The sequence below is a fragment of the Oncorhynchus nerka genome, linkage group LG10, assembly GCF_034236695.1.
Source record: "Oncorhynchus nerka isolate Pitt River linkage group LG10, Oner_Uvic_2.0, whole genome shotgun sequence".
NCBI classification, from domain to species: domain Eukaryota; kingdom Metazoa; phylum Chordata; class Actinopteri; order Salmoniformes; family Salmonidae; genus Oncorhynchus; species Oncorhynchus nerka.
This window is the reverse complement of record NC_088405.1, coordinates 54,124,654-54,138,942: the sequence shown is the minus strand read 5'-3', so window position 1 is coordinate 54,138,942 and position 14,289 is coordinate 54,124,654. Positions and strand designations below refer to the sequence as shown.

The 14,289-nt window shown below is 40.7% G+C and overlaps 1 protein-coding gene and 1 long non-coding RNA gene across 2 annotated transcripts; both read right to left on the bottom strand.

Annotated features, from left to right (window-relative positions):
• Positions 1-55: 55 nt before the first annotated feature.
• LOC115135632 (UAP56-interacting factor-like) lies at positions 56-6,299 on the bottom strand. The gene is made up of 9 exons (XM_029670532.2): positions 5,036-6,299; positions 4,334-4,498; positions 4,075-4,211; positions 3,851-3,936; positions 3,245-3,335; positions 2,922-2,968; positions 2,752-2,826; positions 2,483-2,591; positions 56-2,334 (listed from the first exon to the last, which is right to left on the bottom strand). Exons 1-9 carry the CDS (start codon positions 5,154-5,156, stop codon positions 2,215-2,217), a joined length of 951 nt encoding a protein of 316 aa, XP_029526392.1. The 5' UTR covers positions 5,157-6,299; the 3' UTR covers positions 56-2,214.
• Positions 6,300-8,164: 1,865 nt separating this feature from the next.
• LOC115135646 (uncharacterized) lies at positions 8,165-10,704 on the bottom strand. The gene is made up of 4 exons (XR_003864514.2): positions 10,250-10,704; positions 9,596-9,674; positions 9,242-9,417; positions 8,165-9,117 (listed from the first exon to the last, which is right to left on the bottom strand). It is a non-coding gene; the product is annotated as an uncharacterized LOC115135646 (long non-coding RNA).
• Positions 10,705-14,289: the final 3,585 nt, after the last annotated feature.

The window sequence follows — 14,289 nt, the reverse complement described above, 5'->3', positions numbered from 1 at the left end:
AGTAGGCCACATGTATAGAAAATGTGTTGATTACCAAATAAATGAAACATTAATATTAAGTTTTTAAATAAATTGCTATATTTCGAAGTGAATTTACAACTCATGTGACCAACTGAACGATAGTGAGTAATCAAGGAAATCGAAATACACAAGTTGCTCATGATTTCATACAACTGCATAGTCTCATTCAAATTAATGTTTGACATTTTATCAGTACATTTCCAGAGGCACTGCTGTAAACATAATGTAAAATGGCCTCCGTATACAGTGCCTTCGGTAAGTATTCAAACCCCTTGACTTTTTCCTCATTTTGTTACATTACAGCCTTATTCTAAAATGGATTAAATAAAAACAATTCCTCAGCAATCTACACACAATACCCCATAAGGACAAAGCGAAAACAGGTTTTTAGAAATCTTTGAAAATATATTTAAAAAATAAGAAATACCTTATTTACATAAGTATTCAGACCCTTTGTTATGAGACTTGAAATTTAGATGAGGTGCATCCTGTTTCCATTGATCATCCTTGAGATGTTTCTGCAAGTTAATTGGAGTTCACCTGTGGTAAATTCAATTGATTGGACATGATTTGGAAAGGCACACACCTGTCTATATAAGGTCCCACAGTTGACAGTGTATGTCAGAGCAAAAACCAAGCCATGAGGTCGAAGGAATTGTCGGTAGAGCTCAGAGACAGGATTGTGCCGAGTCACAGGGTACCAGCATTGAAGATCCACAAGAAGACAGTGGCCTCCATCATTCTTAAATGGAATAAGTTTGGAACCTCCAAGACTCTTCCTAGAGCTGGCTTCCTGAACAAACTGAGCAATCAGGGGAGAAACGACTTGGTCAGGGAGGTAACCAAGACCCGATGGTCACTCTGACAGAGCTCTAGAGTTCCTCTGTGGAGATGGGAAAACCTTCCAGAAGAACAACCATCTCTGCAGCGCTCCACCAATTAGGCTTTTATGGTAGAGTGGCCAGATGGAAGCCACTCCTCAGTAAAAGGCACACGACAGCCCGCTTGGAGTTTGCCAAAAGGCACCTAAAGACTCTCAGACCATGAGAAACAAGATTCTCGGGTCTGGTGAAACCAATATTGAACTATTTGACCTGATTGCCAAGTGTCACATCTGAAGGAAACCTGGCACCATCCTTACGGTGAAGCATGGTGGTGGCAGTATCATGCTGTTGAGATGATTTTCAGCAGCAGGGACTGGGAGACTAGTCAGGATTGAGGCAAAGATCAACGGAGCAAAGTACAGCGAGATCCTTGATGAAAACCTGCTACAGAGTGCTCAGGACCTCAGACTGGGGTGAGGTTGACCTTCCAACAGGACAATGACCCTTGGCACACAGCCAGGACAATGCAGGTGTGGCTTCGGGACAAGTCTCTGAATGTCCTTGAGTGGCCCAGCCAGAGCCCGGACTTGAATCCGATCGAACATGTCTGGAGAGACCTGAAAATAGCTGTGCAACAACACACTCCATCCAACCTGACAGAGTTTGAGAGGATCTTCAGAGAAGAATGGTGATAAACTCCCCAAATACATGTGTGCCAAGCTTGTAGTGTCATACCCAAGAAGACTCGAGGCTGTAATCGCTGCCAAAGGTGCTTCAACAAAGTACTGAGAAAAGTTCGGAATACTTATGTAAATGATATTTCCATTTTTTATTTTTTTTTATAAATTAGCAAACAATTCTAAACAGTTTTTGCTTTGTCATTATGGGATATTGTGTGTAGATCAATGAGGATTGTTTTGTTTGTTATCAATTTTAGAATAAGGCTGTATAACCTAACAAAATGTGGGAAAAGTCAAGGGGTCTGAATACTTTCCGAAGGCACTGTACATGCCAACCCCATTAACAAGAGCTAAAAATACTTTGGGTAACAGGCTGAGATCACTGTCCTAACTTCACATGATGGTTCCCAAAATAAATGTGTTTCTACCGTCTATATGAAGAGTATATAAATCTGTGTAGCCTGTCACTTCAGCTCTTTATCACTTGTCATTTAATTCATTGAATGTCTAGACTTTTTCCGAGGTCCAAACATTTTGGAAACCAGAAGTAACTAAATGCGTGCCATACATACTAAAATAAATATCAATATAAAGTGTCTTCAAAATGTGAGCATATTGGAAGGGTTAACAGGGGGATTAATGAGATGGTTTTTATATAGGCTACAGACAGCACAGGTCCTCAACAATGATCACTGTAGGATGACAGTCCGGCCTCTGCCTCTTCCCCTGTCACTGCCCCTCTGTGGACCCTGTCCTAGGCCTGCCCAGATCCTCATACCAGTGAAGCGGTCATTGAGGGTCACTCCCGTCTGAAAACCAGGAAACAGTCAAGGTGACATATTCATTATTTATAAGGAGAAGGTAGCTGGTGGAACGACAGAATTAAGAATCTGAATTTCATAGGCTCTCTATGCTAAAGACATTGAAATGTTCTAAATACTGGTAATGGCATATCACCTGATTTATAGTGGCCTTGAAGTTAAATCTGAGAGGGATGCCTTTGGGCTGGGGGGACACCCCTGATGGACTGGATCGGTCCAGCACTGTGGCCTGCTTAGCCTTGGCCCTGAGAGAGATCAGGTAAAGACACAGGACATATAAGGATTAGCTTTTGTAGCCTATCTGAATGCACATAATTAGTAATAAAACGTTTGTTTTGTACAGAACCCACAATAGCCTTTCTGTAAAACATGGCTGCAGTGTGTACTAATGTATGTGCAACTCACGCGGGCTCTGAGTTGGCTTTGGAGTTGGGAAGTGACACCGTCAAGGTAGAAACACCGGAGGGCGCCTTTTTCCAGCTATTGCAGGTAATGTTATGAGAACATATAATAATGAGCAATACTACCAATATAATTTGGTTTATTTGTCACAAGCAACCACAGTGATATCTCACCTTCTAACCTTTTGGTACTTATCAATTTTTCCATTTGCTGCAGGAAACTAGAAGGAGGGGAAGATGATAAATGTACATGTAAGGGTTTCTTTTGCTATTATTCTGTGTATTCATTCAGATGAATTAGTATGGTGTCTAATACCTACAATGATCATCTATTGCAAACCATTAAAAAAACAGTCTTCATTGAACAGTAGCCAGTAATATGCCTTGTTTTATGGCTCTTACTGTAAGTGCAGAGATACTGTACATTCATTCCTCTGAATAGCATGGCCTACTAAAGGTTGTGTATAAGTGTTATAAATGTGAAAATAACAAAATACCCCTCTGTTTAGGATGAATGGCTTCACACCGCCCTGTCTCTGTTTGGGCTGGAATGGTGGCTTCTTCTGCCCTCTGAATTGGGGAGGAGGCCTAATACAGTGACACAAGAATCATGCCCATAAAGAGACTGTCCAAAACAAATGAAAAAGACAAACAATATCCCTAGCGAAATCCCTAAAAGTGCATGGAATTGTGAACAAATGGAATCAATGTGTTTCACAAATAAACCTATGTCATAACTCAGTAAATTGCTAATATAATTTTCCATATTTGAAGAAAAGGAGTCCAGGCCTTCATACATTTACATAAGACTAGAGTAGGTTCCCAAAGCTCAAGTCCATCTGACCCTGAAGCTACTCATTTGAATGTTTCTTAACTGCACACCTGATGTACAAATCCTGTGTTTACACAAACATAACATAATGACATACATGCACATCACGTATATACTATACACACATACAACCCATGCATACAGATCATGTATATACTATACACACATAAAACCCATGTGCTCAGAGAGAAGGAAAGCCATGTCAGAGTCTAAAGTGAATCTTACGCATTATAAAAGTGCTGTGATAATGCATTAAGCAAACATGCTGTACCTTCTCAAAGCCCCTGGGGGACCTCTGTATGGTTGATAAAACGCACCCTTGAACAACGGTTTACGTTTTCCGAACTGTGCTCCTTCCTGAGGGTAAAAAATAAATAAATACCTTTTGTCACATCTGACCAGTAACTTGGACTCAACAGTGTGTGCACTTACTACATTGCATCATATTCACATATTGGAAAAGTGCAAATGTCAAGTCATTTTCTGTGCACATACCTTTGTGTTCAAAGGAGGTCTTTTTAAAGGGCTCACACCTTTGAGGTGATGTGCTCCAAAAGGAGTCTTTCTGAGATATGGCTTTACTCTGTAATAGCCAGGAATGGGGGGTCCCATGTAACGCGATTTGTAGGGTCCTAAAAAAAGGAGTTATAGTATAATCATCTCCTTTCTCCAAGAGTGTGATGATATGGTAATGATGAATGTCTTCATATGGAGGGATATGTAAAGCGATGCGCGACCAATACAGTAGGCGTACCTTGCTGGAATTGATAAGGACCACGTCTGAAAGGAAATGTCTGCTGTTGTCCTGCCCTGTCCAGTTTCTTGAGGACAGTGTTTTTGCTTGTGGTGCGTCGGTCCCGAGCCTTGTTGGCAGCCTTATTGGCCTTGTTCTCTTTTTTGTTCAGTTTGATGATGTCATCTGGGAACAGGAAAGTAAAGCTGTGTTTCAGATGAGAGTAGTCATTGACAATTGAAGCATGCACTCCAAGCTGGAATCGCTCACTTTAACTTGTCACTTGAGAAGCCGAATCCATTACATGTTAGGGGAGCTAATGGGGTCCAAAATTACAGTGGCATTATGTCTGCAATGTTCAACTCAACATGACAATAATGGATGAGCTCCCCTAAGATCTCAACTGGATGGTGTTTTAATAGCAGGCCTACATCTCCATTAAAGCACTACAGTTTAAAGTGGTATATTGCATAAAGACTAAATGAGAATAAGAAATTGTTGACGTGCGGGCTATGTAACGTGTGGTGCAGGTCCATGTCACACCAAGATGCCTACTTGTGTCGAATGCATTTTGTTTTATTGTTCAATAAGATTGAATAAAATAGCAATTATCGTTGCACTATGGAACACATGAAGACATGAACTTGACTATGCGTTGTTTACTGGAACAACATTTGATTGGTTAACACGCACACTGCAAAGAATCATGAGAAAATGTCCAACCTAGTGACAAGTCAATCTTCTCCGATGTGCGGGGCTCTTGCGCCTCTTGCGGATCTGACTCCTCCATAGCAGTGGGTTCAGGTTTGGCAGTGGCTGCATCTGCAGTGGTTGCGATGTCCATTATTCCTGTGTCGCACGCAGCGGGCAAACCTTTGACGCCCTGTATGGACTTCTCACTTATTATGGTCTCAAATGTACCCTATATCTTCCTCCACGGGTAAAGTAATGATAATGGTCAAAAAAGATTACACACTATATTTTACTCAAACTTCTCTCATACATTGGGGCCCTCTTGCTCCTAGGCAGCTGGTAAAGTTTGTCTGCTGCGCTGATAATGTCCAGAGAAGAGGCAACCCAACCCTGTATTGAATTCAACCAATTGCATGACGGAGCCTAAAATAGCTCATGTTCTAACAGTAGTGTTAGGCCTCTAGGCAAGCAAAACACTTGGTAGACTTTTTTACAAAGTAGGCCTAGACACTGTGTGCAACATAAGTCTTTCTGTGGGTTCAATATGTTTCATTAGACATCACCCGATAGTCTCACTATCAGCAACATTATCTTACAGTACATTTATGTAGGCCTGTCAGCAATGCATTTTTGGAGATGGAGGGTTAATCAAACCACACAATTTAGTTTTGGTGGGAAATACATAGTTGTGATTAGTTCCAGGTGCAAAATGTTCAAATGCCTAATCATACAGGTCTGTATTGGGACCTGTTTATAACTCCAATAGTTTACAGACAGGTCATGGCACAGACGTGATTATGTTCCTTTTCTCCCTGATAAGAAAATGTGTGTATCTCTATTCTAAAAGGTCCGGTAGGCCACAGAGGTAAAATTAGTTTTATATCAGATATTCCGTGGATATTCCGTTTTCTCATCGATAGCTATTGAACCAAGCATTCCATGACTATGAAGAAGGCATATTCTGTATCTGTATTTTTTATAATACAAATGATATATTATGCTTACACAACGCATGCCATGACTATGAAAATGATATATTCTGAATCGGGGGATGATGGACATAAATTCACTTACATCTTTTAATTTTTTTGTGGGAATGAATGTTTTCTTCTTCTAAATAAAAATAAGCAATGGATTTCTGTAAAATATTTCCTAGGATTTTTTTTAAACCTGCAGCAAACCTAGTGGATCATGCTGGAAATAACGGTAAAAGCTAAGTGCCCCCTCCAAAAAAACGACCAAAAATCATGGCCCTAATCGTGGTTCAAGTCTCAAATCCTGAGTTTACACAGCCAGCCCAATTCTGATCTTTTTTCCACTAATTGGTCTTTTGATCGATCACATCAGAGATGTCAAAAGACCAATTAGTGAAAAAAAGATCCGAATTGGGCTGCCTGTGTAAATGCAGCCGGATACGACTGAATAGTGGTGCATGTACAGGATACCCCTGTGTTGTACACTTTTTAATCTACTAGATAGCACCACCTCTGCTGAAAGTTGACAGATGACGTTAATTGTTTCAAAGGGTAACGTGAGCATAAAGCCCATTTTCCAATCGTTTTTAGTCTTCGAGTGAAACAAAATAAAACATAGCAATCCCAGTCCTAATTTCAATGTAGCAAATCTTGCTAAATCTGGCTGTGAAACTGAGCCAAATATTTGGACCTATTTGCAACTTCACTACCCAAATGTTCTTGCTGCTCCCACAGGATATCTTAATGCTGGAAGTAGAAACTGGGTTCAAAAGCACTCATAGGGGCCTGACAATTTTGTTGGGTGTTATGCTGGCCCAAAGATTCCATGGCCACAATAAAACATGTTAATGTCATGGTAATGTTAATGCCAAGTTGGAGAATAGTTTGCCTCACTATGGCTCTGTCCCTACCTAATATTGATGTTGCTGCTAATGGGCTACGGGATGGTTTCCCAGACACTGATTGAGCCTAGTCCTAGAGTTAAAAGCAAGATCAATGGAGATTATTAATTTAAAGGGCTTTTTTAGTCTAGAACTAGGCTTAATCTGAGTCAGGGAAATCTGCTCCGTTGTACCACGGGTGCCCTTTACTTTCATCTAGTGGTTTTCTAGACATCTCCCGGTGCAATGTATACAGCGTTGCATATTGCTGTATCCGTTTTTTTTGCCATTTACGATTGTATTGCTCGCTTCTTGAGAGTATAGGTTGCTTGTACTAACATTACATTTAGAATGTGTTTTGGTAGAGATACAGTACATTTATAAAATTACTTGTACTATCTATTTTTAAGAATCTCTGTCAGTATGATATCTAGTGGCCTTTTTGGGTACTTCAATTATCCGCTGGTGTCTGAGGTCTTTGTGTGGCCTTGTCTGCCCGCAAATGTTTGTGGAGATACACTTGAAAACGAAAGGTCAGGATTGAATGCATTGAGTTGCAGATTCTACAAATTATCTTGGCTATCAGGCAATACATCTACAGTAGGAGCGCAAGCTTTAAAACAGCAATAATACTACCACTGTGGTGCTATAATATAATGAAATGTGTGGTTTAAAGCGTTGGACCAGTAACTCGAAAGGTCGATGGTTCGAATCCCCAAGGCGACTAGGTGAAAAATCTGTTGATGAGAAAGACATGTAACCCTAGTTGCTCTGGATACGAGTTTCTGCTCAAATCTAATATTAATTTGCTAGTGAATTTCTTTAATGCAATTCATCCAATAAATTGGTCCAGAAATGATGACAACACACACACACACACCGGGGTCTGGCTTCCCTGCCTCACCATAAGCTCTCATCACTGACCATACAGTCTTCTTTAATGATCTACAAAAAGCCTTTTGGGACAGATAAGAGGATCCGTTTTTACTATATTGTATTGACAATGGAGACCTGCTCAGTGATCCTCAATCTGCCCTCCTCAGGCTTTGAGAATACACGCCTACATTGTCCATAACTGTTATGTGTAAGTGCACCCGGTCATCTGTTTGTTGGTTGTGCCTGACAGGCACCTGTCGGTTTGAAGCCTGGCTGACGTGACTCAAATGACCACACAGCGAGGAAGAGCTGCGACTCACTGGTCTGGACAGGAGGCCGTTTTGTTAATACAATATTCACTCAGAAATTGTGTGGACTCATTGATTGATTCTTTCAAAAATGTTTTTTTTTTCTTTTCTGGGGGGGGGGGCTGTGTGTGACTCTGCCTGTGGGTGTTTGAGTGAGAAAGACACAGAGGAGAACCAATCAGAAAAAAAGCACAGCCCCCTTTGTTATCAACGCATCGTGCTGACAACATTAAAAGAGCCTTTCCAGACCCTGAAGTCAGGAGGACTTTGAATTAGGCGTCAGCCAGGCCAGTAGGTTCGGGCCTTTGGCTATGAATCTCTTTTACTCTAATCCATAATCATGCAGAGCCACAGCAAACCTCTCACATTAGACTTCTTTGGAAAAGACCCAGTGAGACAGTGTACGTACAGTTTTTTTTAGGTTATACTATATTGCGCATGGTTGTTAGTGGCCTACAGGATTCATCTGCATTTGAGGTTAAGGTTAACTACCCCCAAAGAACAAAGGTTGGGCCTCTAGTCACTATTTGAACTGGACCAGGTCAATCAAGGTTCCTGAGGTGGGTAGCACATTACTGCCGACTACTGGATGAAAAATCAGTAACTTCAACCCTTGTTCAGATTTAAGAAACTCTTCATTGGATACGTGATTGTTCAGACACTACCAACACATTCATAAACATGACAACGCAGCCTACATCACATTTTCACACTTCATCCAAAGTGCTTGACCTTAAGATTTTAAAACAGGCCTAAAAACAGGTGATACTAGCTGAAGTGGATGGTGAATGTATTTGGCAAGTTTTGAATACAGGAGGCAGAGGGAGTTTCTTCAACCAAACCCATCTACACCCATCTATCCACTTTCGCCTCCTATGCCAACATCCATCCATGCAATTGCCTTGTCAACTTCCTGTAAAAAAAAATGTATCATTGAATTAAACAAACTGAATCAAAAAAGCAGTTGAACAAGAGTGAACAGAATTTAGGATGAGGGGTTTGTCAAAAGCAAAGCAACTTCCCCTGATCTGGAGAGAAAGAGAGCATGGGGCAGTTGAGGGATCATTCCAATTCTGTGAGGGACGCAGTATTTAAAAAGGTAAATAGGCTGATGTGGACAACCATTCACAGGCAAACAATTTAAAAGTGTCTAGGAGTCATCTATAGGTAATACCACACAACATGAGAGTGACATACTTTGAGGGCATCATGCCTAACAGCAAGTGTAGAAGTAGAAGGGACTGTCCTTCAAGGACAAGGAAGGAGAAGAGGGTCTCAGCTGAGGTCCAAGCATTCTAAAATGTGCTGTCCAGTTGTCCCTCAAACAGGCCTGCAGGTGCAATTAACCAGCCTAGATACCATCTGTGAGTGAACTGTAAGGATGGTCAAGACAGAGAGAAAGATAGATCAATATTCACTGTTCCATTTTAAAAAGTGCACTTCTTTTAAAATTGTGTAAAACTGTTCTAGAGTCATATTGTCTCAGCACAGTAGGGTTCAGAAGGGTTAGAGAGATATGTAGACTTATAGTCATGGGGCCAGGCTTATTACTTCTCATCAGGGATCAGCAGGACCTTGAGAGCATCATGTCCACTGGATAGGGCTGTGTGACTGAACTGTTTGAATGGTTCTTAGGGTGTGAGAGAGAGAGGGGAAAGAGAAAGAAAGAAAGAAATGGGGGGGGTGGTCAGTAATCAAGTAATATCAGACTGGCTCTGTTTCATTGATCATCAGCCCCCCAGACAATGGGTATGTATACATTCAGAGAAGTAGGCCAATTGCCACAGCAATCGTCTTGTTCACAACTGAAGAGTATAGTCAACTTCTGCCTTTCAGTGAGTAGGAAAGGATGTTTGTATACCCATACCAATAAAAAAGCTCATTTACTGTATTGGCTGATGGAACTAAATTAAGTTCATGATGATCTGCTCAGATGCTATACTTAAATGTAAATGTAAATGCCATACTGTGCCATACTCCTGCGGACACATTCAGCACACATACAGTCGGACACACACACACACACACACACTGACTATAGCTTAATTTGATATTGTTGCATGTGTAAGCAAGTTATCTATGCAAAGTGCCAGATAGGTAACCATTTACAGTAAATGCTGTTGATTATTACTCAGTCAATTATCACCATCAGCCAGCCAGAAGATCTAGCTAAGTAAGCTACAGAAAGTAATCGAGAAATCTCACCTTTCTGCAGCAGATAGTGCTGGAAGGGCAGCTTCATCTTGTAGCATGTGGAGGTATTAACTACCACTAGTTACAGTGGTTCTTTCTTTAAAAGTTGTGCCATATTGCAGCACAGCTTTTGCTGCCGCAGAATTCTATGGCACTTATTTAAGTGTCAGCCATTGTTGTCATTAATTCTAGTTATTGCTAGTTTGACCACCAGAGGGCATCTTTGAGAAGCATTTGACCGTTTTTAATATTGGCTGTACTAGAGAATGTAAAACCTTTTTTTGTAAGAACATAGTATATGGGATTGATTTTAAGAAATGTAGCTTAATTAATTTGATTAATATTATGGTGTTGCTATTCCAAGAAAAACGAAAAACGAATCCCTCAGGGTTTCTGTTAGGAAAATTCTTACTCTCCTGCGCCTGACTCCACACCCATCTCTCCTAGGGATAACCTGACAACTCCTGTGTTCCAATGGCACGTTGTGTTAGCTAATCCAAGTTGGTAATTTTAAAAGGCTAATTGATCATTAGAAAACCCTTTTGCAATTATGTTAGCACAGCTGAAACTGTTGTGCTGATTAAAGAAACAATAAAACTGGCCTTTTTTTAGACTAGTTGAGTATCTGGAGCATCAGCATTTGTGGGTTCGATTACAGGCTCAAAATGGCTAGAAACAAAGAACTTTCTTCAGAAACTCGTCAGTCTATTCTTGTTATGAGAAATGAAGACTATTCCATGCGACTAGTCTAAAAAAAAAAGGCCAGTTTTATTGTTTCTTTAATCAGCACAACTGTTTTCAGCTGTGCTAACATGATTGCAAAAGGGTTTTCTAATGATCAATTAGCCTTTTAAAATGATAAACTTGGATTAGCTAACACAACGTGCCATTGGAACACAGGAGTGATGGTTGCTGATAATGGACCTCTGTATGCCTATGTAGATATTCCATTAAAAATCCGATGTTTCCAGCTACAATAGTCATTTACAACATTAATAATGTCTACACTTGTATTTCTGATCAATTTGATGTTATTTTAATGGACAAAGAAATGTGCTTTTCTTTCAAAAACAAGGGCATTTCTAAGTGACCCCAAACCTTTGAACGATAGTGTATATATTTTCCAGAACATTAACCATGTGTGTTCTCTTGTTTTGTACTGTTCTGTAGTTTCGACCCAATGATTAGTCTGACAAACAAATAACTTTGCGTGCTGCAGGCCCAGGCATGGATCAAAGCGGGCGGGACATTCAATGACATCATCAAGGGATATGCTGGACCCTATGTCAGAGAGGTGTTTTTAGGACCACATCGTGTCTATTGTCTTGCTAATAGCCCTTGTGAAAACAATTGTTAGAATTTTTTAAATCTAATATCGAAGGGGCTTTTATATCATTATAATGCAGGGTTAATAATAATAATAATAATCGTTGAATAACAGATCAAATCTCGGAACTCATTAAGAGGCCGCTTCTGTCTTCAATAATCATTAATTCCGAAAGTTAAACCCTTAGGTTTTAGGCCTGCAGTAGGTTATAATAATCCATGCCTTCTGGGAATGTTAAGAAGTCCAAACGTTATGGGTGGAGTTAGAATTTTGGCTGTCAGAAGTATTAAAATCAACCAATGTCAGCCTTTAAATGCAAGAGGCTATTGTCCTGCTAATAGCCCATCATGGGTGGACGGATTCTTTTCTATTCCAATGTTTTGAATGAATGTATTAATTACAGTAATTTACCATTCTCATTCTCGGAGTCTTGGCTGATTTCTTTTGATTTTCCCATGATGTCAAGCAAAGAGACACTCAGTTTGAAGGTAGGCCTTGAAATACATCCATAGGTACACCTCCAATTGACTCAAATTATGTCAATTAGCCTATCAGAAGTTTCTAAAGCCATGACATCATTTTATGGAATTTCCACGTTTTTTAAAGGCACAGTCAACTTAGAGTATGTAAACTTCTGACCTACTGGAATTGTGATACAGTGAATTATAAGTGAAATAATCTGTGTGTATACAATTGTTGGAAAAAGTACTTGTGTCATGCACAAAGTAGATGTCCTAACCGACTTGCCAAAACTATCGTTTGTTAACAAGAAATTTGTGGAGTGGTTGAAAAATGAGTTTTTATGAGTCCAACCTAAGTGTATGTAAACTTCCAACTTAAAATGTATATAATTTTATTTATAACCATTTTCTTTTTAAACAATCTTGGTCTTTAATGCAGGGCCGACAGACATGTTCCTTAATTTTCCCCCTTCCACTTGATAAAGGTTCCAATTGATAACGTCTTTTCATAAACCACGTGCCATGGAATCAGTACATCGAAAATCTCTTCTCAACTATTTTGCGATCTATATTTTATTTATTTTTATTTCACCTTTATTTAACCAGGTAGGCCAGTTGAGAACAAGTTCTCATTTAGAACTGCGACCTGGCCAAGATAAAGCAAAGCAGTGCAACAAAATCAACAACACAGAGTTACACATAAACAAACGTACAGTCAATAACACAATAGAAAAATCTTGGACAGTGTGTGCAAATGTAGAAGAGTAGAGAGGTAAGGCAATAAATAGTCCACGGAGGCAAAATAATTACAATTTAGCATTAACACTGGAGTGATAGATGTGCAGATGATGTGCAAGTAGAGATACTGGGGTGAAAAAGAGCAAGAGGATAAGTAACAATATGGGGATGAGGTAGTTGGGTGTGCTATTTACGGATTGGCTGTTTACAGGTACAGTGATCTGCTCTGACAGCTGATGCTTAAAGTTAGAGAGGGAGATATAAGACTCCAGCTTCAGTGATTTTTGCAATTCGTTCCAGTCATTGGCAGCAAGGCGGCCAAAGAAAGTGTTTGGGGGTGACCAGTGAAATATACCTGCTGGAGTGCTACGGGTGGGTGTTGCTGTGGTGACCAGTGAGCTGAGATAAGGCGGGGCTTTACCTAGCATAGATTTATAGTTGACCTGGAGCCAGTGGGTTTGGTGACGAATATGTAGTGAGGGACAGCCAACGGGAGCATACAGGTCGCAGTGGTGGGTAGTATATGGGGCTTCGGTGACAAAACGGATGGCACTGTGATAGACTACATCCAATTTGCTAAGTAGAGTGTTGGAGGCTATTTTGTAAATGACATCGCTGAAGTCAAGGATCGGTAGACTAGTCAGTTTTACGAGGTTATGTTTGGCAGCATGAATGAAGGAGGCTTTGATGCAAAATAGGAAGCCGATTCTAGATCTAATTTTGGATTGTGAGTCTGGAAGGAGAGTTTACAGTCTAACCAGACACCTAGGTATTTGTAGTTGTCCACATATTCTAAGTCAGAACCGTCCAGAGTAGTGATGCCAGTCGGGTGGGAGGTTGCGGGCAGCAATCGGTTGAAGAGCATGCACTTAGTTTAACTTGCATTTAAAAAGCAGTTGGAGGCCTCGGAAGGAGTGTTGTACTGCATTGAAGCTCGTTTGGAGGTTTGTTAGCAGTGTCCAAGGAAGGGCCAGATGTATACAGAATGGTGTCGTCTGCGTAGAGGTGGATCAGAGAATCACCAGCAGCAAGAGCGACATCATTGATATATACAGAGAAAAGAGTCGGCCCGAGAATTGAACCCTGTGGCACCCCCATAGAGACTGCCAGAGGTCCGGACAACAGGCCCTCCGATTTGGCACACTGAACTCTACCTGAGAAGAAGTTGGTGAACCAGGCGAGGCAGTCATTTGAGAAGCCAAGGCTATTGCGTCTGCCGATAAGAATGCGGTGATTGACAGAGTCAAAAGCCTTGGCCAGGTCGATGAAGACGGCTGCACAGTACTGTCTTTAATCGATGGTGGTTATGATATTGTTTAGGACCTTGAGCGTGGCTGAGGTGCACCCATGACCAGCTCGGAAACCAGATTGCATAGCGGAGAAGGTACGGTGGGATTCGAAATGGCCGGTGATCTTTTTGTTAACTTGGCTTTCAAAGATTTTAGAAAGGCAGGGCTGGATGGATATAGGTCTATAACAGTTTGGGTCTAGAGTGTTTCCCCTCTGAAGATGGGGATGACCGTGGC

What these genes read in the sequence shown, in the direction of transcription:
- LOC115135632 (XM_029670532.2), bottom strand. Translation starts at nt 5,156, where the DNA reads ATGGACATCGCAACCACTGCAGATGCAGCCACTGCCAAACCTGAACCC. An exon ending in GACCTCCTTTGAACACAAAG is followed by an intron (nt 3,937 to 4,074) that starts GTATGTGCACAG and finishes TTTTACCCTCAG; the next exon opens with GAAGGAGCACAGTTCGGAAA. An exon ending in CCCCCAGGGGCTTTGAGAAG is followed by an intron (nt 3,336 to 3,850) that starts GTACAGCATGTT and finishes TCACTGTATTAG; the next exon opens with GCCTCCTCCCCAATTCAGAG.